The sequence below is a fragment of the Pseudoliparis swirei genome, chromosome 13 (assembly GCF_029220125.1).
Source record: "Pseudoliparis swirei isolate HS2019 ecotype Mariana Trench chromosome 13, NWPU_hadal_v1, whole genome shotgun sequence".
Taxonomy (NCBI): domain Eukaryota; kingdom Metazoa; phylum Chordata; class Actinopteri; order Perciformes; family Liparidae; genus Pseudoliparis; species Pseudoliparis swirei.
The window spans coordinates 17,818,838-17,843,837 of record NC_079400.1 but is presented as its reverse complement, the minus strand read 5'-3'; the positions used below and the strand labels follow the sequence as shown (position 1 = coordinate 17,843,837).

Here is a 25,000-nt window from a genome sequence, read left to right as displayed (position 1 = left end):
CTTGCTTATTGGAAACACAAACCGGTGCTTCATACTGGATCTTAATTGTATTTTTACCAACTGCTTTAATTTACTTTCCTACTTTTACCATTTACTTGTGAGTATTTGCTAAAGTCGTCATGTTAAAAAGGATTTCTTCCTGAAGTACTGAACTATTGACATCACCCATTCCAGAGCATAGCACTTTGAAGCGCTTTCGCTTCAGAAAGTAGTCCGTCAGTGGAGCAGAGGAGTGATCTCGCTCCACCTCGTATATTTACATTATTTCAGTAAACTAACACAATAGTAACATTTGTTTTAATAGCAGGGAAATACCAGGTGTCTATATAAAAAAAAACCTGTCGTGACTGCTTGCTGTAGTTTTTCCCCCCCTAACCGTCGACGTCGTTACGTCACTCCGCAGCCGAGGCTAGACCAGTCGCAGCCATTTTACTCCGCCAAATAAACTTCAGCCTCACAGCTAGGGGGACGAGAAGAAATAATAACACACACAAGATAATTCCCGCTGACGCCGATGGATACTCCGTGGTGAGCTCGGCACACATCTGCGGCTTCAAGTCTTCGCCGTTCGGTCATGTTTTTAGCATGTTAGCCCGCGGGAGCTAAACAGGCGCTAACCGGCGGAACCGTGAGGAGGTTGTTGTTGAAGAATTGTTCCGCGCATTGCAGACGAGAGGCTGGGCAGGAGAGGCTGCACCGGGGTCGCGTGGACCTCAACGGGGTTTGGCTGTCGCACCTCTACTTTGTTTTTAAGCCCCGAAGAAAGACGTCCCCGTCGTCATTTATGACAGGTATGGCGATACTGTCCGCAACTCACTCACCTGTCAGATTTAAAGTGACGTTAGCTAGCAGTCGTTATAGCCTCTAATGCACCCACCCACCTCCACCTCCGCGGGAACTGAGCCAAACGGCCATGTCGGTTGATAATAACTTTAATCAGAAACGTGTTCAAGCTTGTTGTCAAGTGACTATTCGCGTGTGCCGGGTGTTTGTGTATTTTTTTATTTGTGTTACTGCAGACATCTTCCTCTTAAAGCCGCGGATGCTCTCTGGACGCTGCGGCATGAACAGGAGGAGCGCGCGCGAGTTTGCATACATCCGCCACGCGCGCTGGCTTGTCTGGCGCTTATGACGTGATCTCTCTCTATTGGCCTTCCTGATCGATTGAAGCGAGGTGGTGTGTGTGTGTGCGTGCGTGTCTGTGTGTGTGTGTGTATGCGTGTGCGCGTGGCCTTGCAGCAAATCCAAACGGGTCGGTCCGTGTGAGTCAAGACGGGATGTGGTGGCCTCACAGGCGGCCCGATGCTGGTTAAAGCATGTCACTGAAACCGTGTGAATTATGATCTTATTATTAACTTACGCCCTGTGCTCGTGGTCAGGCGGTGAGGTAATTATGTAAGCAATATGTCCCCGGGTGCAAATATTAGTTTCCAGGACTGTCTTCTCAGATCACTTCAGACTCGAGTCTCTCATCGTGGCAAATTAAATGAAAATTAAACAGTACTATAGTTCTTTATTTTTGCCCACTCATCTGACTTATTTGTTCTCCTCCCCTCTGCAGTGGTTGTGGTCAATCGACTGTACTGAGTTGCAGGAGTTAATAGCAATGTCATGCTCGAGTTATACTTGCCCTCATAAAAGCAATAAGCTACCCCGGGGCGGTTCATTTGGATTTGTTTATGCTCCTGCAGGAACTACTTTACATCAGCAAACTTACATAACTCCCCATCGCAGGCTGCACTTACTGTTGTGAAGTTGTTGTTCCATGTAGCTTCTCTTCTTGGATGAGGCTGTCCCATTGTGTGTGTGTGTGTGGGGGGTTGGCTTCCAGCCATTACTCCTTTTTTGTGTTCTGCTTTTTCAGAAGGACAAAACAGTTCGCTCCACAAAGCCGACACTGCACGTGCGTGTGTCCGTGGGAACAGAGCTGAACAGTGATGACATCATCTTCTGTCTTATCTCGGGGGATAAAAGAAGGACATTTTTGTTGGAACCAGACGTGGTCTATTTCAGGCCCAGAGCGCTCCACTCGAGCTGTAGTTTAGCATGGAGTGACTCTCGTGCTTGTGTGTGTGTGTGTGTGTGTGTGGTATATTTGTTTCACATTTCTCACTTAATTACAGAATTAATTGCTTGTCGGGTTAGTTCATAATTAACACGTTTAAAAATCCAAGTCATATTTATTCTGTTTAAGAAGATTCCCAGTCATGGAGGACACATCATATGTTCTTTTTAGACAAAAGTTTTGCCTTTTTAAGAAGGTAGGCCTAATTATCTTCTAAAAATGTGCTGTGTCAGGGTTTCCTCTCATGTTCTTTTTTCCATAGTCAGTGGTACGTTACATTTGTACAGATACCAGACTTCATGATGCTTCTTTATTTATTAGCTCTTGGCCCAAGACAGCGGTGTTCAGTTAAACCTGTTTCCATCTCACATCAAACTCAACAGAGCACTGATTTCACCTTTTTTGTCGTGCTACATTTCCGCTAATTAACATGTATTTGCGTTAAAATGAGACTTACAAATAAGGTTCTCCCTCACACAAATGAATTTGGCGAAAACAAAGTAGTGTATTGTGCATCACTCTTCTTCTCCGCAGCATCCGGGACCTTACGCACAGGTTAATAAGTAGAGTGCACCACCGCTCCCCATAAATGAAGCTAAAAGATCTAAAAAATAATCAAATCAACCACTTTAGGAAGTGTTTACTTTGCCATGCGGCACAATGTTACCGGAGTAGACTGAACATTTCAAATGGCAGTTTCGCAGTTGATCCTATTAATGTAGTTGTGGGAAGACAAAATGGTGATCATAGTTAATATTAGAATAATTGTGCAGCCCTAGTACTTTACCCAGCCCGGCCTCTTTGTCGTAAAGTTGACCCGTTTCGTAGTCTGCAGAGACGGGTGGTATCTCCACGGTTCTTACGGATATGCGTACTATCTGTTCCACTCAGTGGCTTAAAGATCATTCACTGATTTTATTTTTCTGAAAAAAGGATTGTGAAAGAGTAATAATAGAAATATAAATCGTATTTGCATAGCACTTACATGGCATAGACAGAAAAGATACACGATTGGTTAGACTTTGAGTATTGTTTTACATCCTGAATCCACACCCACATATGAGCTCATGTGTTTTTCTTTGGATGTTCACACTGCAGTCGAAGGTGCACATCAAATGACTTAAGCCAAGACCTTTTATAGAGTTTCGAGAGAGACGGATACTGGCATTGTTGTGCCTCAGCGTTGACTCAAATGGTCGTTGAACTCTGATCCTCTAGTGCAGAGAAAAACAGCACAGATATTAACCTGTTTTTTGTTTTCCATTGATCCTGAGATTCTAGCTTTCCATTGAGCTCCACAATAAGCGTCGGTGATAAGGAGGAATACCTTCAAACTGAAGTCTGGATCACGGCGGTGTCCACGAGAAAGTATTTCTAGCTATTGCGGGGCTATGAAGATGGATCGGTCCGTCAGTTTGTTTTCTCTTCTGGTTGAGGATGCAGCAGGCCTCCTCCTGGACCGATACTCCAGCCTCCTCGCTGTTCAAATACTGGAGATTAACTTGTGTTGTTGGCCCTTTGACAATCATTGTGTGTGTGTGTGTGTGTGTGGCGCTGTCATCCCCTCTCAGCGTGGATCACTTTCTTCCTGGTTGTCTATCATATAATGACGTACTGAGAGGTTGTTGACAAGACATTTTTTAGACGGGAAAGGGGAGGAGCCTGTTGGTTTGTGGTTGCTCGGTCTCATGTGGATCATCTGCAATGACCCGACGCATCACCTGGGCCGGGTTTGAAAAAAGGGCCGCGCTGCCTCGCAGCAGGACAACATAACCTGCAAACCTGCACATCTGCCTCCAGTAGTGTGTGTGTGTGTGTGTGTGTGTTCTCCCCTTTGATGGAACACATGGTGCTTGTTGCCCCGTGCCATTAAAAGAGCAGTCGGAGGGCAACGGGTAGCGGCGGCCATCTGGATCTGCTCTTCTGATTCTGCTTTGCAAGCGCTGCCGTCGTTTATCCCTCGCCGTGCTGCCAGCCGTGACAGTTGTTTGTTCCTTCTCTCTCTCTCTCCTGCTTTCCCTCCCTCGTTCCCCCCCCCCCAACGCATATACACACAGCACGTCGGGCTCTGACTGTTGGAATCTGCCGGACTTTTCTTGTCTTTCAATCCCGCCAATCGATAGAAATTCGGCTGATTTTTGGATTTGGCACTCAGTAATACACACTTTTTTTTGGGTCAATATGTCATATTTTCATTCTACTTACAACGATACAATCAACCTGTATCCCCCGCGAGCCCAAGATGTGTTTAACTGGTGGTGATAATACTGCATTTCTTCTGGGAATGTTCAAAAATCATCTTCCGCCGATCACAGCCCAACAAACAAAAAAGAAGCCAAAAAAACATTGCTATTTTCTTTTTAACGCACTATTTATGATGTGTTCATGAAAGAGCCTTCATAAACAAAGACATACATACATAGATATGTAGTACAGGACCATTATCCACCCTGAGTGTCAGTAAATTGACACATCAATAAAACCCTAATGAATTTATTTTAAGCACATTTCCCGAAGAGTCCTGAAAGCTTCTGTCCATTAGTATTCTGAGAGCCTCTCCCTCACTGCAGTGCGATGCTGTATTATTACAGCTCTCTAGTCATCAGGACCAGGAGTTTCCATTGTCTCTGCATGGACGAGTGACGAACAGTTTTATTCAGGCATCTTTTAGTGGTACTTATCATCTGTTTTCATTCTCCACTATCACAGCGGCGTCTGGTTCGGCACTGTGTGCATTATTATCTCACGATTTATGAAGTGGTTAGTGTAATATCACATCCCTTTCCTGAAGTTGGCCCTCCTTTTATAATATATTACAGAAAATGAAGACATAACTGGACTGAACATGCATATATGTTGTATATAGTCCACCATGACATATATTGTATATCGTCCATGGCTTAGCGTGACTCGACTAGCTGAAGGTCTCCTTCCTCTCTGCTGGCCTCTGCCACGACAGGTAGGCGTGAACTCATCTACTGAAAGACTCTGATTCATCAACAACTCGTACACGATCGCCCATGGACAGACAAGCATGCAAACACATTTGACTATGTTTGTTTAGGAGTTTGTGACGCCCTCTGAAATATATTTGTATATATTCATTCGTCAGCCTCCTTTTGTTTACTGCTTTGCAAACGTCTTTGATTGAACCCACTAATGTCAAACATCGCTTTTCAAAATCTGTAGATGTGACTGAAGTCGGCATCAGTTCAGATCCCACCGCATCAAACATCAAAGTTGGTGACTTCAGTTTGATCTTTACAACTTTTTACCAAGGGTATTAGTTCTGCCATGAACCTTGAAAGGGAAATCAGGTGTGACACACTGAACACAGTGTGTGAGGAGGGGGAGGAGGAGAGGTGAGGCAGGACCACAGGACCAGCAAAGGTGCTGAAGACCTGTCTGTATATTCTGTGACCCAGTGTTCACCTGTATATTCCACCTAGCTTCACCACAACCACAAACCTCTCCCTGGGCCTGGCCGAGTCCCCCCACTATCTGTGCCCAAGAATGCTTCTGTGTGCCCTGGAATGAATGCCGACGCAGCATGCACCTCCTGGACATGAAATGCATGCTCCTGATAAGGGAAATAAAATGCTTGAGGCCTCCTTCCTCATCTGCGCCTTCCTCCCTTCCTCCTCTATCCCCCAAACAACAGATCCTCAATCAAACAGATCCACGGATTATGCCCACTCCCAGGTACTGCACACCACAGAGGGGGGGGCTCTCATCTGGGGGGGGCTATTCATTATGAGTTCATTGCTGATTGTTCAGTGATCATCAACACCATAGCAAGCTGACTGAACAGGACTGACTGATTGACTCTGGACACCCCCTTCCTGTGTGCTGACTCCTGCCACAGGGGGTCAGGGTGGGCACCAGGGGACACCTCACCCTCACCCCCAGGAACCTCCCACCCCAGCCCCATCCTCCCCCCCCACTGTACCTCAGCCTGTGCTGTACCACACATACTCAACTCTGCACAGTCATCAAGTTTGCGGATGACACAGTGGCCTGATCACTGATCTCCGACCAACGGGCCTTGGTAGACCTGCTACGAGGAAGCTACCTGGTGCCTCTGGGTGTCACTCTGGTCATGTCTCAACAATGTCACCAAATGATAAGGGACTTTAGGAAGGGAGGGAACAGAGGACAAGGAAGACTGGCACTCAGGGGGGACACAGGACAGGGGTGGGGAGGACTGGGACTAAATGAGTCCACTCCACATCCACGATAATCTGACATGTCACAACACACACAGACTGGTCAAGGAAAGGCAGCAGGCAAAGGCAGCGCCAGCCAAGGCAGCAGAGCAAGAAAAAAGTCAGTCCTTCACCTTCAGTCCTTGAGCTCTAGAGCTGTAGAGCGTCCTGACAGGAAGCGCAGACAGCCTGGGCCTGCAAGCCTGGCGCTGCAACACAGGAGAGTCTGCAGAGAGTAGAGTCAGAGACACTCCCACCTCACTGGACACACCCACCACACTGCAGGACTTGTACACCAGAGGCAGGATCATGAACCAGAGCCAGAGATCATCAACATCCACCACACCAAACACCAGTTTCTGCACTCTGCGGCCAGGCAGGCGCCTCAGTAGTCATGCAGAACAGAGAGAGAGAGGGACGGTCTTTCCTCACTCAGTCAGGATCCTCACCCGACCTCACCAGGACCCCCACCCCACCCCACACCCTCTTAGGCACACACACACACACACACACACACACACACACACACAACTGTAAATATTGTTTTGTTTTTTTTGTATTGTAGTTGTTGTTTTTTGCCCTTGCACCCCTGCTGAGAGCCACACTTTTTTTTCACTGCACACCCTGTGTGTGTATGTGACAAATAAAACATCTTGAATCTTGAATCTTGAATCTTGAGGTGCTGTTTATCTTTCCACCTCCTTTGTTAGAGAAACCGAAGGGAAGGAAGAAGATTTAAATCCAGTCTCTGAATGGTTGATGCATTTCCTTGCTTAAAGCCTGAGGGAGATGCCTCTTGGCCAGAGTTGATGCCTGCAGAGTCTCCTTTCTAACGGCTTTGGCCTAGAAACGTCTCAACTAAAGGCCTCGCGGCGCAGGAAGCATCCTTTAGATCAGGGGTCAGGAACCTTTTTGACTGGGGGAGCCATAACGGCTAAATATATTTAATTGAGGGCCATATAGTATTTTTAACGTATTAGAAATTAAATATGTCTTGCTTTTAATGCGACTTCTGGTGCTGCATGATGCTATGGGGGAGGGGGGGGGGGTGCAGTGCAGGTGACTTTTTCTTTGCTCCGCCCGAGACGGAGAGCCGAGAAGTGTTAATACGACACGTAGAGACAGAATGACATGCTGCTGTAGAGACGATCAATAACAGACGTTTAGTTTAATAAAAGAACAAAGACGTCTTTAAGAAAGGGACCTTAAATTACTTCTGCTGTAATCTGGCGCGATAGAGAAAATTACAGGGGCGGGGGTCAGAGGCCAAAGCTTTAGGGAAGTTTTGCAGTGGTCGCCGGATTCAACGTGAACCAATTCAGAGGGCCAGTCGATGCCAAGTTCACTGTGTTTGACCCTCACATCAAGACTCCACGTCTCGATTGGTTGGTCTGAATCCACACTCAACAACGTCCTTAAGACACGAGGCGTCGCACCTGAAACCGGCTGTGAGATAATTCCAGTTACATTATTATTCATCGTGTAAAGTCCGTCTGGGACCGAGTCTATACGGCCTCGTAATATCGTGTGTGGCCTGGATTTGGAGTCACGTGTGGGTGTGGGTGTGTGTGTGTGTGTGTGTGTGTGTGGGTGGTCTGAGTTAAGGGGGAGGAAGTTGGGAGTGGGCGCCTCGACTTAACGCTCCAGTCCCGTCTGGTGGGAACCGTTGTGAGATGGTCTTTAGTTATAACCAGTTTGGAATTGTATGCACTTATTTGTGACATGCACATTTATGTACGGCTAGGGCAAATTATTTATATAAAACTCTTCTTAGCAGCTCATTTATTTGTGATGTTTTTACTTTCTATTACCACAGAGATATTATAAACCTTCTTTGAGGAAGACCATGTTTAGTGTAAACGGCAGGAATCAAAAGTCAGAGGAAAACAAAGCTCATGGCAAACAATATGTCTCTTGCACTCATTTGTTCTAGATTCTCGTACAATCTTTCAAAGCATAACAAGAGAGGATCAAACGTGGGCTTTGGGACTCGTTGCATCGGCGTTCAGCCACCAGAACCAAATGTGAGTCCAACCCCGTCGTCTCCCTCGTCTGATGTCTTTGGCACTTTGAGGACCTCCAGGGGGAAATGAAAGCAGCCAATAGGAGCACAGTGCTTCTGGGCCAAGAGCAGCACCTCAGGCCGGTTGGTGAGGAGAGCCCGGGTCCTGTGGATGCTGCTGAGGAGCGATAAATAGCATCCAGACTTAAAAGCCATGGATACTAAACTGTTTGTTTTGCTCCCCGAAATGTTTCCGTTCCCCCCGTTTTGAAACTGCCACACGACGACGTCATGTTCCAGATTATGTCTGAACAGAGAGAACATTCATGGTCACGCTGGCGTGGTTTCTCTTCCAGCGGCGGTTCGAAGCCATTATTCAGCGTAGTGGCCAGCGGCTCTCGTTTTAATGACAGATTTTGGGACTTGAGCTCTTCCAGATGGGCCGAATGAAAATGCCGCCCGACGCTTTTCGCCGGTTGAGTGAAGCAGACGTACCGACGGCGTGACGGATGTCGTCGTCGTTGTTGTCATGACGTAGTTACTACACTTCCCTCAAACTCCTTCTCTCTTCTTGTTTCCACACAGGTAGCAGCGAAACATAACCAAAGGGGGCAGTGATCCATAACCCCCCCCCCCCCCCCCCTCCAGAGGCAACATGGAGCTCCAGGCGTCTTACGGGCCGCTGGGAGCAGAGGGGGATTGCGAGATGTCGACTCTGCTGTTGCCCAGTCCCCAGAGCGAGGCGGTCACCCACGAGATGGAGGAGCTGTCGCTGCAGCCTCTGCCTCCGCCGAACGGACGCAAGCATGGTGAGAAAATACTGGGCGAACGAGCCCGTCGTGGCACGCTGAGACCGAAGATACGACCACACCGGCCGCCGAGAGAGTCCAAAGGGACATTGCGCTCCTTGCCTGTGTTGCATCTGCTCCGCTCGATCCTCAAATACCCTCAATACTCACATGGCCCACACGCTGTTCACGCATCGACACAGACACGTACTGCATTAATTAATCAAATTAAGTTAAAATCCAGCCCTAAAAAAATTCCATCAGCTTTTTTTTCTTTTGTGCATTATTTCGACAAGAAATTATATTCGTGTGAGCCGGCTGGCACGTTGTTGTTGTTGTTGTTGTTCTGGCCACATGGGACAGACTCAGACACTCAGATGAGTGATGCGATGACCGGGTTTGAGGAGCGCGGTAGAGCCGCTGTCGCCTTGGCCAGTTCCTAATCACGGCGTCGACGGTTTACGGAGATCAGTGCACGGCAGCCGCTGTGATATTGCTCGCCGTACTTCTAAAAAAAAAATCCTTCAAAGCCGGGGATTAAACACTTTTGGGATAATTGTGGGATTGTGTGCTTTTCCAGAGCACAATGAAAACGAGTCCACTGGTGGAACATTTCCGTGGAATGTCAACATCATCATCATCTTGGCTCTTGTCATTTCCCTTCCAGTGAGAACACACACACACACACACCTCATGCTTTCCACCCCCTCTGAGGACCCCCTCTCACATAGTGGTGTTAACATCTGCCAATAATGACTTGAACGAGTGTATTCCCAAAAGAAATGGTCCAAAATCTGCAGGAGTTACCGTACGTGTGCCACCGCTGCTTCTTGTTTATGCTAAACGGTGACGGCTGTTCTCTCCTTCACATTGACCAAGACGGATGTGAAAGAGGTTTCCATCTTCCTATCTCACGATCAACAAGAACACAAATAAGTGTATTAATGCATCATGTCCATATACGTGTCATTTTGTGTTTCTTTTTATGTGAGAAATGTAGAAAAAAATTTTATTGTTCTTTATTCTTTGTAAAAAAAAAAAAAAAAAAACAAAATCATTTAAATCAACTGATTTATTTACAAACCTTTATTCTTTATTCTTTAATTTTATTCTTTTAATATTGAAAAACTCTAATACAAAATCTCATAAAATTCCTATATCATAAAATTTACCATATAAAAAAAAAAAATAAAAAAAAAAAACAAAACAAAACAAAAAAAAAGCAAAAATTGTTTGTTGTTTTGATTTTGTTAGATTGATTCCATGATTTTATTGATATTCTTTATTTATAGATTTTATATTATTTACTTCTATAATAAATGTGTTTTGATAATATGGATAGCTATAATATGCATATATATAAAAATATAAATAGAATATAAGATATGAAAAAGAATATTGTTTATGTTTTACACAGAAAATAAAAAATAAGATCAATATTCTAATTTTCTGAGACAGTCCTGTACGTGTCATTTTGTGTTTCTTTTTATGTGACTTATTGTTTTGTTTCCCACACATCACCAGCTGTGTGTTTCCTTGTATCTGAGTCACATATTATTAAACCCTCTAAATCTACCTCTCGATTGAAATGAACGGTTCCCTTGTTCAATGCAGTTTATGCTTCTCCTGTGAGTCCTCCATCGCCCCGCTGACTGCCCTGTGTGTGTCAACAGCTCCGTCACGCAGTCCACCTCTCTCCTCCTCTGCTCAGGTCACAGGTCAACATGTGCTGGCCGAGCGCCATTTCCCGTCCCGATGTAGGACAATGCCCCTGACTGGAAGTCTATAAATATCTCCTTTTAGGCCAACGCGCCTCCTCTGCAAGTCTTTCTCCAACTATTTACTCAGTGCAGTCGGGCTCTAAACCGGGCCTGTGCCGAGTGGTGCGTCGATGGTTTGTTTTTCCTACGCGTATATTAAGGAAATCCCCCCTTCCCCCCTAAATAAACTTTACAATCAGAACGAAAATAATCTTTCGAAAATAGAAACGATCGGCAAACCCATAATCTGAATTGTTCATTTCTTAATTGACACTTTCTGTAATTGTTTAACCTTTTTAGCTCGAGCCATGTATGCAATAAAGGTTATGACTTATTGATGCGTGGCTGTTTTGCATAGCCACCAAGGCGATGCAATCCATGGGGGTGGAGTCTGGGAGAGTCACATCCACATTTATGTTTTTATCGCCGTGGAGGGGGAAGATTTCAAAATGTGACATTGGGTCGGCCATCTGCTTCCTGAGAGCGAGCATCCCTTCCTGTGAATGGAGAAGTGTCTGTCCTGTAGTCCACAAGCCCCTCCCACCTAATGTGACGCATCCACACGTTATAGAATAGCAACAATGGAGCTGTACAGCACGTCCTTAGTCAGCGCCGACTCAGGCTGGTCCTCAAAAGTTACGAGGAACCAGAGCAAGGCATCCTAAATATGCTGAGTGAGAGAGGGAAGTAAGAGTAGGCTGGTAGGAGGGGCTTGTGCCCCTGCTGTGAAAAAAGAAGGAACGAAAATGGCGTGCAGGACGGGGGGCTAACGGCGCTCCTCTAATCCTTCGTCGAGAGGATGTGACTGCGAGTGACATATCTTCGGCTTTCGCGCGAGGCCGTCTCTGTCAGCTCGGGGTCAAACGGCTTCATCACTCATTGTCTTTTGGACCGCCCCCACAGGCCAGGACCCTCGGACTCAGACGATGGCCTACATGGAGGTGGAGACCCCCAGTGACCGCTGCACGAGGTACAGAGCAGGTGAGCGCTCCTCTAATAAAGTCTCACTTAAGTGTCCACCTTTTTGTTAACAGATGGAATAAATGATCATGAAACCATTTCTAATATTTTGACGCCGGCTGTCCGTCTTTGCTTCTTGTGCCGTGGTTTTGATCGTGGCGTCTCATTGGTCCACGCGTAAACGCCGTGTGACGTGTCGTACCCTAAAATGTCGGCTCATGGGGAAACAGAATGAAACATCACATCCTGAAACTTGAGGACTTGCTCTAGGATGCCCTCAGGAGGGAAGTTCTGTAAAATCCCACCGGATAAGACTGCCTGAAGTCTCCTTTGGCCACGCTACCGTGCACTTATGGTGGCAACCAATGTTTTTAGAAATGGGCGTCGACTGGCAGGATAGATGATGTCCTGAGTGCAAAATGTCGCCTATATAATAACATTATTATATATAGTCAACACACAGGATGTGAGTGATGTGTCAGGGGTAGGGAGAGGTTAGTGCGCGGTTACCTTCTCATCTTGATGTCATGTACTGCACTTACATTACAACCTTTTATAATATGTCATTTGTTTGCAGTCCTGCAGTTGAGGCTTCAGCAGAGGCGGACCCGGGAGCAGCTGGTGGACCAGGGCATCATGCCACGTGAGTACCAGCGTGTGCAGATGCACGATAGAGAAGTTGGATCCCGATGGTTGAGATAATAAAACAACGATGGCCCTTTTTCAAGATCGTTTGTCCTTAAAAAAAATTGCGCTACGACATTTATGAAAATACATTGTGTTGCAGCTCTGAAGAGCCCGGCGGCTTTCCACGGGCAGATTCGCAGCTTGGAGAGAGCCCGGGTACGTTGGAAATAAAGTGCTGTGGGGGAGCAGAGGAGAAGCTCTCCGGGACGTGTGTGTGTGTGTGTGTGTGTGTGTGGCGTGAACATTTAGACAATTAACTGCCTGTCTTGTCTTTCTCTCTAGACTGAAAATTTCCTCAAGCACAAGATCCGTAGCCGTCCAGAGAGAGCCGAGCTGATCAGGATGCACATCCTGCAAGGTACCGGCGACTCTCTTGCTTCCCGATTTCCAAATCGGCCCCAGACACGACGCTATGCACAAACCAATATTTATGTTATTCGAGCCAACGCAAAAACAAAAAAAAAGAAATCTTCTCCAAGCTGACGATTCTTGTGGTGACGTCGTTTCTGTTCCTCCAGAGACGGGGGCAGAACCCTCGTTGCAGGCCACCCAGATGAGACTGAAGCGGGCGCGGCTCGCCGACAACCTGAACGAGAAGATCTCCCAGAGGCCCGGCCCCATGGAGCTGGTGGAGAAGAACATCCTGCCCGTGGACTCCAGCGTGAAAACGGCAATCATCGGTGAGGGGCAGAGCAACGGTGATGATAACAACCTTTTTTTTAATGTTGCCATATTTGACTTTTTTTTTTAGAGTCTCGGTGGAAAGAACAAGGTGATTGAGCGCCGGGCTTTTTTTTCCTTTACGTTCTCCGTCAGTGGGTCAGGTGAATTATCCGAAGGTGTTGGACGAAGACAGCTGCGAGGCTCCGTCCCCGGAGCGCCCGGCCAGCCGGGAGCCTCCGAGCTGCGTGGCCTCTCCGGCCGAGAGCAAAGTGCCAGACACGCCTTCTCCGATCCCGGCGCCACCGACGCCCAGCACCCCGCTGCAGGTCAGCCACTGGACACTGAACCAACCGGCTGCCCCTCATCGCCCCAGGTCTGAAGATCAGTGTTAGATTCTTTGCTCTGCTTCCTCAGGTCTTCCCAGTTGCTACGCGAGCAGCAGCAGACTTTGTGAAGGCGATCTCCGTGGTCGAACCGCCCGCCAGCCACCCGGCTGTCGCTCAATTCACCGCTGACCCTCCCTCACAGCCGTTCACCACGTCTGCTCTCTTAAAACCAGGCCCGACGCTGGTGAAAGTAAGAGCATTTATTTCCACCGCTAAATGTCATTATATTTAATACTGCTGGACAAATGGCACATTTATTTTGTTCCCCCTCTCTCCTCCCCACAACAGCAGAGTCAGCAGAAGTCGCCCTCGGAGAAGAGCCGCAGCAAGAAGGGCAAAGAGCCCAAGTCCCGGGTGAAAAAGCTCAAGTACCACCAGTATGTTCCCCCAGACCAGAAGCTGGAGGCCAGCGAGGCCCCCATGGACTCCTCCTACGCCCGACTGCTGCAGCAACAGCAGCTGTTCCTCCAGCTGCAGATCCTGAGCCAGCAGCAGCAGCACTACAACTACCAGACCATCTTACCGGCTCCACTCAAGTACGGGTACGAAACAACAGCAATACAGTCATTGTATACAGCATTGTTTTATTTTTGTTTTTTGGCTCGTCTCCATAACTCGTATCTGGAAAAACCAAAAGACCCAATAACAACTCAGCATCTGATCATATAATAAGTACCTAGATGTTGCTTCACCAGCAGCTGTTTCCATAACATGGATGGATGGATTGTCCCGCCTATTTCTTTCTCTTCTCTGAGCTCTCCATTAATACTCCTTTGCCCCCCCCCCCAGGCCTGTGACGGAGGGTCAGAGCGGCGGCGCCGGGAGCCTGCCGACCTCCATCATGGTGTCTTTGCCCACTGCGCCTCCGCCTCCCTCTTTAACTCCGGCTCTGACTCGTCCGAGCAACTCGCTCTCCAACCGCAAGCCGGGAGTCTTACCTGCCAATCTGGAGGAGATGAAGGTATTTGGAGAACTCACTGGTAGCAGCAAAGCGCTCGCTCCTTGTAGCTTGAGGAGCAGCTTTGAAGTTAAAGTGAGGGTTGTAGCCTAAAGGTAGACATTGACATTTTCTTAGGCTGACGAGATATTATTCCACCGCCAGCAGTAGGACTGTTATTATAGAAATCTGATATCTGATATTAAGGATTCGTTTAGTCATTTGGGAAGTCTGATAAAACAAAGATAACTTGAGGGCACAGACTTAATATGTTTCAAGTTCAAATCTCTTTTTCTCAAAGTTGCATTGAATAAAAAACTAAAAAACAATAAGCAGGAGAAGCAGCTGGCATCACCTCTAAAGATCACCTTCTAACACACGTTAATTATACAGACATATACATAACTTACTGTTTTAATTCGTGTAAAGCAGAAGCAACAAGTGTTGTATATCGTGAATATATTTACTTTACACATTTAGCTTATTTCAACAATCATTGTTCAGATGAATTTTCTGTAAAATGTTACTATTTCTTTTTGGGTGTATTTTCCGCACCTAATCCAGTTTCCCCTCATAGACCTTTAAAATAAAACATATTTCTAAACACCTTTTTTTCTGACCGATCAACCTAGCAACATACAACAAAACATGACTTCCTAATTAAAGGCGGGCACATATTTCGAAATATAAACTTTTGTAATAAATATATGAAAAAGAGAAACCTCCCAAAAATATCATATCACTACGACTCTCGTGCTTTGTTCCAATATATTCTGAAGTTGCACAAACAGTCAAAACAAATACTTAAAAGCCTGACATTGTTCACGTGGCCATGTTTGTCTTCGTCCAGGTGGCTGAACTCAAGCTGGAGCTGAAGCTGCGCGGCCTCCCCGTGTCGGGCACAAAGACCGACCTGATGGAGAGACTGAAGCCTTTCCAGGACAACCACTGCGCCTCGCCTCCCGTCACCGCCCTCTCCTCCATGTCCATGGACCTCACCGGCACCGGCAGCCCCGCCGTAGTCCTCCCGGCCCAGCAGGTGGCGCCAGAGAACATGAACCCGCCACCGCCGGTCTCCCCCGTCCCCGGCGACCGCTCGGCCCCCCAGCGGGAACCGGGGGCCTCCGAAACACTTCTGGTGAGCTCCGGCTGGGCGGGGTCGCAGTCCTCGCCTCTCTCGTCGTCTTTTCGAGTCCCTGAGGAAAAGGACCGGCGGCTCCACGAAAAGGAGCGGCAGATCGTGGAGTTGATAAAGAAGCTGGAGCAGGAGCAGAGGTTGGTGGAGGAGCTGAAGATGCAGCTGGAGGTGGAGAAGAGAGGCCAGGGCGGCGGCGACTCTGCGTCTCCAAAACTGAATTCTGTTCCCGCCATCAACCCCGTTCTCGCTGCCCTGAGCTCAAACGGAGTAAAGATGGAGGTGCTGTCCAACTGCTCCTCCTCCGCCGGTACAATCCCCAACGCGATGCTCGGACACCCGGCTCTCTCCCCGCCGCCGACAGTCGTCAAGTTGGAGGACGTGACCGTCTCCTCCGGCAAGCCGCTGCAGCTCCAGACCCAAACCCAGATGCAGCCCCAGATAGTGAACAGCCCTCAGCTCCTCTCCCAGTCCCAGAGGAGTCCCAAACTCCAGGCCCGGCCCGCGGCCCCGAGCCCGCAGCAGTTCTTCATCAGCCACACGGGCCGGGTGTCCCAGGTGCTGGGTCAGCCTCGGACCCTGTTAGCCACCACGGGTCAAGCGGGGAGGATCCTCCTGCCGGTCTCACTCCCCAACAGCGCCACGGCCATCCAGCTGCCGAACACCAACGTCAGCCTGCAGGTGAGACCGTGACGTCGTGCGTTGTCGTGTCTAATTTAGAAAACCGCACGTACGGACTCGCAATTGTGTTCTTACCCCCGCTGCCCTTCTCTCAGCCCGTCCTTCAAGCCACGCTCTCAAATCCAGGCCTGGTCCAAGCCTCAGTCGCTCAGCGGAAAACCACCAAGGAGACGGCACCCAACCAGCCGTTATCCAACCACAACCCGCTGCTCCAGGTCAGCCACGCCCCTTTGAGTAGTCAGTGGCATTTCTGAGAGGACTTTCTCCTCATGTGTCTTTTTGCCTCGCCTAAAACAATAACGTGCCCGTGTCCTGAAGCGATGTTAATGTCCTGAGAAGTTTAACCGAGAAGTGGAACAGGGAAGAACAGACTTGCACCATGTCGCTATTTCTAAATGGACCCTTGACGTACGCTGTGACGGCCCCTCCCGACCACTAGGGGTCCTTATGAGCTGAGGTGACCAAAGAATGATGTTCACTAAATAAAGAAGTGTCCTATTTGTGATTAACAAAGTGATTCCAGTCTGTTTTAAGAAGATTATTTGCATAATATTGTGAATCTAAATGATTTTTGAGAGGGTTCATGTCCCCGATCCCATTGGCTGTCCACAGACTCTGACTCTGTGCAATACCTCCACCGGCTTGGAGAACCAGACTCGGCCTGAGATGAATCCACCGTGTTTCCTGAGCCCGGAGAACAACGGGGTCTCTCCACGAGCGTCACATCGCATCTCCAACGGACCCCTCAATAAGGTATCTGAGCTCAGACTGGAGGAGGAGGAGGAGGAGGAGGAGGAGGAGGAGGAGGAGGAGGAGGAGTTTGGTTCAGTCCATCCTGATAACTTTATGCTTTTTGAGCTGGTGGTCGTGTTACAATACAATAAGTATAACTTATTTACAATCACAATTACAAATCTAGTATTCAATATAAGACAGAAGAGGCAGAAGCCTATATCTCTATTCTACATTAATTAATGATTTAAGATACCTTCAGGAAGAGATCATTCACTATTGATGCCTCTTAACTCCGCCCATATTCTCTCTCTCTGTGTCCTTCTCCCCAGCCCACCTTCATCCTTCAGCCCGCCTCCCTCGCTACTCGGCCCCCCAAGTTGAGAGAGCCCCCGCGCTACGAGGAGGCCATCAAGCAGAGCCGCAACCTGCAGGTCAACAGCGTGTCACAGGTTCGACCCCCCCCCCCCCCCCACGAGTACAAACGCAGAGCACTTCACGGTGTTCGGCGTTTCTCGTCCCGTTCTGTCTTTTGATGAGCAGCCTTCAGTCGCTTCACCTCGTTGACGGCCTTTTTTTTTCAGGTTCCCACGGCAACCAGCCAGCAAATGGACGACTTGTTCGACATCCTCATCGAGAGTGGAGGTAAAGACGTGTTCTCGCCTCGCGGGGGAAATACTGAGATGAGCGAAATTTTTTCATTTTGGTGACTTTAAAGATGATGTTAACATAATTGAGTGTGAGGATGATGAGGAACAGTTCTCTAATATTATATTGTATTGTTTTAAAGTTACCGGTGTCAGTCCCTGCATGTTTTTTGTACCCCCTCCTCCAGAGATCACTCCTTTCATCCAGCAGGACCCTCACGTGTCTCACGGTAAGACCCTCCCGGTCACGACCAGCATCTCCACCCTGCCGGTCAACACGGCGCTCTCCAGGCCGCCGCCCCCCGTCCAGCTGGCCCCCCCGCCCGCCCCGAGCCCCCTCGCGGGCCTCGGCCTGTCCGGCCTGTCCGGCCTCTCCTCGCTCGCCACGGACAATCAGCTGGAGGCCTTCCTGGACGGCACGCTGGCATCGGACCCGCGCACCCGCGGCCTGATGGAGGAGCTGCAGGCCCAGCTGATGGAGCCGCAGCCCTACTCGCCCATGGACACGTCCGACTTGTCCTTCTGCGACTCTCCGTCGCCCTCCACGCTCCACCTGGGCCTGGACAACATGGAGTGGATAGACCTCTCCATGCCGCCGGGGCCCGCCGGGGGGGCGCTCACCCCTCTGGGCATCCCGACGGACTTCCTGGATACGCAAGACCTGCATCTGCACTGGGACTGACGGAGGGGGCGGAGTCCAGGGAGAGCAGCAGAGATGGATGGATGAAGGAAGCAAGAGAAGAGGAAAGGAATCGACAGCCTTGCAAGGGGGTTGAGTTTAAACGGTTTTAATTGGGAGACGACGTAAAACCCACCCTCACTCGTACATCTTCATCATATCCCCACTTCACTGCAGCGAGAAATGCTAAGTGAGAGTGAGAGTGAGAGTGAGAGTGAGAGTGAGAGTGAGAGTGAGAGTGAGAGAGAGTGAGAGAGAGACCGATCATATCAGTGGCGATGGAGCTTAATGAATCCCAGTAGAACGGGGCCTGTTTGTAAATACTCTTTAAACCGCACTGCAGACTGCAGACGTGGTCCAGCTGTAACTAAACGTTGAGAGGAATTTGTCTTCTCAATACATCTGAGGCTCGTGTTGGGGGTCGCTGACCGAGGGGAGGTCCCGCCTCCTCTCACGCTGGACACGACGTGTCTGCTGACCGATCGGACGCCTTTTTTTTCCTGTCTGACCTTTCGCGACCCTAAAGAGCCAGAGACTCGATGACGAGAGGTGGGAAGCTCCTCCCCCTCGCTCCCCTCAGAGGGAATGCCCGGGCTGCATCCCCATCACTACGAAGGGATCAATATGATTGTGATCAGATGCTGCAGTGAAGTATCTCACTTTGAATGTAATCTTAGAAGAAAAAATGGGACTTCACTCAAAAGGTTGGCAGCTTTTATTCTTCTTCTGACATAAAAAAAGGTGGAAAGGGAACAAATCTGGTTTTATTAATAAGACTTGCAGACGCATATCCAGAATAGTTTTGAACTGCAAGATATAGAAGGAATGAAAATGTCTTCGAAGGCTGTGTGTGTGTGTGTGTGTGTGTGTGTGTGTGTGTGTGTGTGTGTGTGTGTGTGTGTGTGTGTGTGTGTGTGTGTGTGTGTGTGTGTGTGTGTGTGTGTGTGTGTGTGTGTGTGTGTGTGTGTGTGTGTGTGTGTGTGTGTGCGTGCGAGGGACCAAGCGTCATGTGGATGAATCACAATACTCGTCAGTCGGGCTGCGACGAATAGTTTCAAGTTAACTTCACGATGTCGACGTTCAAATTCTCTGCGCTCACGTTGTTAGTATTATGGTCTGTTCTGTGTAGAACTCCACTGGTGGCTGCATGGGATCGCCTCCAAGCCGTGTGATCCAGACAACAGTGTTAAGTCAGAAGAAAAAAACGTTTAGTAATAATTATGAAACATTTATTTGGAGAGAAAAAAAAGATGAATGTAAAAACTTTAAAAACAAAACAAGATAAAAGGCGTCAAACACATTTTCGCTGTGGTCTAAAACAGTTTTAATGCGGCAATCTTTTATAAACTCACATTTATTTTTCATATATATATATATTTTTATTTAACCACAATGACAAAACAATCCTGATATGACGACAGACATTTTAAAACTTCATTCCAAAAACCTCAAAGACTATAATTCCGGCTTGAATCTAATAAATAAATCCAGCCGGGGACACATCGCCTCAATCGAGATGCGTCAGTTAGTGTCTGACCAAGTGTGAGAGGAGCATGTTGTGTGTGTGTGTGTGTGTTGATTTGTCTTCCCATCTTTTGCATGTGCACCTGTGACTCGTGTGCATGATTGTATTCGTGTGACATCACGAGCCGCCGCGAGCTCCTTCCACAAGTTGTCTGAAGAAGTGTCCCAATACGTGACACGTATATGACATCATCGTTGTTCAAAGCCTCCGACGGCTGCTTCCTGTTTGTGTCTGCGTAGGTCACGAGAGGGCGTGGCCACAATCACCCGCATTCTAACAGGTTGCGTCACATCCCACGAGTTTCTTTTCAAAGCTTAACCTCGAGGTGTAGCGTCTCGGTTAATGATTTATTAAATGTTGGCTTTGATGCAGTCTCACCGTACGGCACTTTGAAGTAAGAACGCTTTTTGTTCCAGTGCAATCGCATTTTTAACTTTAAACCTGTCATTCCTGTCCGTGGCCACTAGGGGGCGCTGCCTCATGTTCAGGGGGCAGGAAATGTTGAAATGAGGCCGTTTGTCTCGCTTTTTAAATCCAATGTTTTTTTCTTGTTTCCTTTTCTTGGTTGGGTGGACGTGCCCAAATTCCAAACGCCGGACCACCTGAAGGAGTCCCTGCTTTTAGGATTTGTTGTATTTATTTTATTTTTTGTATGCGATGACCTCATCCCAGAGGGTAACAATCACTTATTGATTCCCGTGTTTCCTATAACAGATGATTTCCTTCCCTCGGTTGGCTTTAACGACACATTTGATATATTGTTGCCCTGATCAGTCGGACATATCATCACGTTTTTTCTCATGTTTTTGTATTTTTTCCACTTGTTTTAGGGGTGAAAATTGTAAAAAGAAACAAAAAACTTATAATCGTGCTTTTAATGCTCGTGTAAAAAAAAAAAAACTAAAATATGTAAAAGAGGATTTTCATGTGTATAATTCAGGTTTGCAGAGTTGTTGTATTTTATTTCCCCTATCCGATATGCACGCTCATGTCTGAGTGGTTACCCTCGCGTTGCAACAGCTCTACAATGACCTCGACCTTTTCAAGGTCGACGCCCGACCTCCGTCGCGACGGGTCACCTTCCAGACACGACCCTCCACACACACACACACACACACACACCGCGTGATCCCGCCTCCATTTCTATCGCCCGTAGAAACCTTCGTCTAGAAGTTCAAAAAGCACTTAAACACCGAGCGGTCAGTTTTAACAAACCTTCTAACGTTTAACGTTCGCCGGTCGAGAAGCGGAACGTTTAATTCCGGGAACGTTCCCATCCGCTCGCTCTCCGCCGCCCACGCCTCGTCCGTCCGTACGCCATATGTTTTGCACATTGTGTACATATTTATATAGATGTAATGCATATTTTTCTACATGTGTGTAACATCCATGGGGGTCTCTATAATGTAAATACTCAAAAAAAAGATGTGTATATATATATATAAGTACTGTATGCCTTTTCTCCGTGTCAATAAATTTGGTGCACTGTGCGACGCCTCATTTCTTTATCCAGAAATATTTACAGCAGCCACGACATTTTAATAGCGTAGCCGCCGTGTATGTAAATCTCTCTTTGTCAGTTCACAGGACGGATTTGCATTTGTTCCATTTCCCTCTTGAGATAACGGGCCGGATACATCGCCTCGACGCCGAGGAGCGGGGGCACAGAGGTCACAGAGGGCACAGAGGTCGAGCCGTTGTTGACAGGAAGTGGTCACACCTGCCGGGGGGGAGGAGCCTCCCTCAGAACGGGCGGTGGGTGTGTATGACGGCTCGGCACTGGGAACACCGGTGGTCGGCGTTATTCAGACGCCTCGTGCAGAACGGGATCAGACAGCAGCCTGCGACGCACCTGAGGAGGGAAGGGAAGGAAGGGAGGAAAGGAGTCGGTGAACTCCTCCACCACATCGAGAGTCTTCATTGAAACGAATAGACAGACGAACCCCGCCAAGGCGCACAAGAAGGCGACGGTCCACGTGGCCCCGCCCACTCTGCTGTGGACCTCTGTGACCACGAGCTCCCCACAGAACGGACACTTGGTGAGGGCCGGGGCGGCACCGAGGAAGTCCACTAGAGGGAGGGAGGGAGAGAGAGATTCATATGAAAGTGTGTACATGTCTCTACATGTGTGTGTGCATGTGTGTGTGTATATGTGTGTGTGCATGTGTGTAGGCTACATGTGTGTGTGCATTTGTGTACGTGTCTACATGTGTGTACATGTCTACATATGTGTGTATATGTGTGTGCATGTGTGTAGGCTACATGTCTACATGTGTGCATTTGTGTACGTGTCTACATGTGTGTGCATGTGTGTACATGTGCATGTGTGTACATGTCTCTACATGTGTGTACATGTCTACATGTGTGTGTGCATGTGTGTACGTGTGTGTGTGTGTACATGTGTATGTGTGTACATGTCTACATGTGTGTGTGCATGTGTGTACATGTGTATGTGTGTACATGTCTCTACATGAGTGTGTGTGCATGTGTGTACATGTGTATGTGTGTACATGTCTCTACATGTGTGTGTGTGTGCATGTGTGTACATGTCTCGACGTGTGTGTACATGTGTGTGTGTGTGCATGTGTGTATGTGTGTACATGTCTCTACATGTGTGTGTGTGCATGTGTGTATGTGTGTACATGTCTCGACGTGTGTGTACATGTGTGTGTGCATGTGTGTACATGTCTCGACGTGTGTGTACATGTCTCGACGTGTGTGTACATGTGTGTGTGCATGTGTGTACATGTCTCGACGTGTGTGTACATGTGTCTGTGTACATGTCTCTACATGTGTGTACATGTCTCTACATGTGTGTGTGTGTGTACATGTGTATGTGTGTACATGTCTCTACATGTGTGTACATGTCTCTACATGTGTGTGTGTGTGTACATGTGTATGTGTGTACATGTCTCTACATGTGTGTACATGTCTCTACATGTGTGTACATGTGGGTGTGTGCCTCACCTGGAGTGACTGCCCCCGGTGGTGTCTCTGCTCCGGGCCTCCTCTTCCTCTTCCTCTTCCTCCTCCCTCTCTCCTCCGGGGTGAAGTCCTGCTCCTCCAGCTGAGGGGGGGGCAGCATGTAGACGCCTCCACAGGGGGCCTCCGTCTTATAAGCGGTGGGACGGGGGCTTTGAGGACCTGATTTAAAACACGAGCAGAGAGCTTCACAGACAGCGGGCCCCATCTCAAGGGCTCCGGGGGTTTGATGCTTCAAACGTAACAATGTTCACGTCTGTTGTTTATAAATTATATTCTCACGATGCCAGGAGGACAACGTGCCTTTGTTTGCTCCGAGTTTGAAGTGACGTCTCTGCGCCTCCATCTCCTCCTTCCTCCGCAGCAGCTCCTCCAGCTCCTCCTGGATGGCCTCCAGCTCACACCGCTGGTCCTCGCAGGTCACTGACGCACACGACAACACGTCAACGGCTCACGCTACTGCAGCCTGTCCGCCATGTTGAACCATGGAGCCCCCAAATGTGACCAAAAAGGTTATGAGACGAAGTCAAAAGAATAATAATATATGATATAAATATATATTATATAATATATATAAAATATATATATTATATATATATATATATAATAGATATATTATATATAGATATAATACATAGATATAAATATTATATATATTATATATAATGTAATGTCAGGTAAAGTGGAAAAAGAGCTCTTTAATTCATTTTACTCTGTTGAATTTTTTTCCTCCATGTCTTTTGTATTTAACATTATAATTAATCATTTATTTCATGTTCATACGACATTTCACATTTTTTCTAATGATTAGCCGTCGTGGTACCGAGATGGAAAACAAATATTCGCTTCTGTGTGAGCTAACTTTTTAAAAATAATATAAACATGAGTTAAAAAAAAATCAATTCATTTCATCAACTGAATTTTTTTGTTCAACTACGTTGAATATAGACACATATATACGGATATAGAAAAGTACAACGCTTTATATGTATTTTAACATTTTATAGAGCTTGTCATCTGAAGCTCCATAGTTCTCAACCTGGAAATGTAAATATTTTTAATTCAAAATGTTATTTTTTTAAAAAAATTGTAAAAATATATTTGACCTCCAAATAAAACTAATAAAAACTAAATAAAAAAACAACACTGAATATGTTATTATTCTAGCAGACTGATGTAAATAGAGCATAAATCATGTTTTTTTCTTCTTTTATTTTTTATTGACTACAATGGGCCTCCCAAATAAAAATACATTTAAATGTGTATAATTAATCTGGGACCGGTTCCCGGACTCACTTCCCTCCGCGGTGCCGTTCTCCTCGACCTTCTTCCTGAAGCGCTGCATCTTCAGCAAGAGGAAGTGCCTGTTGTGAAGCTCCTTGATGCGGAACTCCATGTCGGCCCGCGGTGGGGGCCGGGGGGGTCCGGACCGGGTCTCGGGTCCAGAGCCATCCCGCCTGCCCGAGTTCTCTCTTGGCCCTGAAGTCTGGAGAGGCTCCTGGACCTGGTCCATCCTCAGACTGGATCAAACCCAGAGTCCGGCTGCGGGCTCCGATCCTCCTGGGGATGGGGTGGGGGGTGGGGGGGGGGGGGTTGGAGTCCAGACAACGTTGTAAAACATGCAAAATGTTGACGACGTGGAGCACGAAGCGGGACAATGAACAGATGCTGCCGTCGCCATGGAGACGGCCTCTGCTGCGTTTAACAAATAAAAAATAAATAAATTCCTCTTATCTTGTATTTTTTTTGACCTAAACAAAAAGAGTCACAGTCCAGCTCAGAGTCCGACTCCAGAGTCGTGTTGTGTTAGTTGAAGACTTGGAGCTTCAGGTGGATTCTAATTAAATATTAGAATATCATGAAAAAGTATACTAGTAGGGTATTAAACAAATCACTTGAATCGTCTAATTAACTCGAAACACCTGGAAACACATTTTCAAATGTTTGATTTTGTTTTGCTGTTATAAATCTTTTTTTTTACTTGGTCTGAGGAAATATTCAAATTTTATGAGATAGGATTTTAGAGTTTTCTTAAGCTGTAAGCCATAATCAGCAATATTAAAAGAATAAAAGGCTTGCAATATTTCAGTTGATTTGTAATGAATCCAGAATGCATGACATTTTTGTTTTTTTAATTGCATTACAGAAAATAAAGAACTTTATCAC

At 47.3% G+C, this 25,000-nt stretch overlaps 2 protein-coding genes across 5 annotated transcripts in view; one reads left to right on the top strand and one right to left on the bottom strand.

Moving 5' to 3' along the window:
- Positions 1-433: 433 nt before the first annotated feature.
- Positions 434-21,342, top strand: mrtfba (myocardin related transcription factor Ba). Of its 2 annotated transcripts, none has more exons than XM_056429724.1 (17): positions 434-791; positions 8,858-9,081; positions 11,724-11,801; positions 12,358-12,423; positions 12,568-12,623; positions 12,750-12,825; positions 12,986-13,147; positions 13,284-13,456; positions 13,545-13,706; positions 13,805-14,052; positions 14,306-14,477; positions 15,304-16,269; positions 16,365-16,484; positions 16,882-17,022; positions 17,334-17,453; positions 17,586-17,646; positions 17,837-21,342. In XM_056429724.1, the coding sequence occupies exons 2-17, from the start codon at positions 8,928-8,930 to the stop codon at positions 18,328-18,330; spliced, it is 3,249 nt and encodes a 1,082-aa protein (XP_056285699.1). In that variant the 5' UTR covers positions 434-791; positions 8,858-8,927; the 3' UTR covers positions 18,331-21,342. The 2 variants fall into 2 exon arrangements, with proteins under 2 accessions (XP_056285699.1, XP_056285698.1); XM_056429723.1 differs by having other exon boundaries at positions 12,986-13,165; positions 13,805-14,058.
- Position 21,343: 1 nt separating this feature from the next.
- LOC130203515 (lipopolysaccharide-induced tumor necrosis factor-alpha factor homolog) overlaps positions 21,344-25,000 on the bottom strand; it is a 23,441-nt gene continuing 19,784 nt past the window's right edge. The window contains exons 4-8 of one of the 3 annotated variants that reach the window (XM_056429757.1): positions 24,131-24,394; positions 23,138-23,257; positions 22,820-22,996; positions 21,796-21,922; positions 21,344-21,704 (exon numbers count right to left, since the gene is read on the bottom strand). In XM_056429757.1, coding sequence (XP_056285732.1) covers positions 21,596-21,704; positions 21,796-21,922; positions 22,820-22,996; positions 23,138-23,257; positions 24,131-24,347 — 750 coding nt within the window. In that variant the 5' untranslated portion in view covers positions 24,348-24,394 and the 3' untranslated portion in view covers positions 21,344-21,595. Of the gene's footprint in view, positions 21,923-22,819; positions 22,997-23,137; positions 23,258-24,130; positions 24,395-24,585 lie in introns of all 3 variants that reach the window. The other 2 variants (XM_056429756.1, XM_056429755.1) reach the window with 2 other exon arrangements.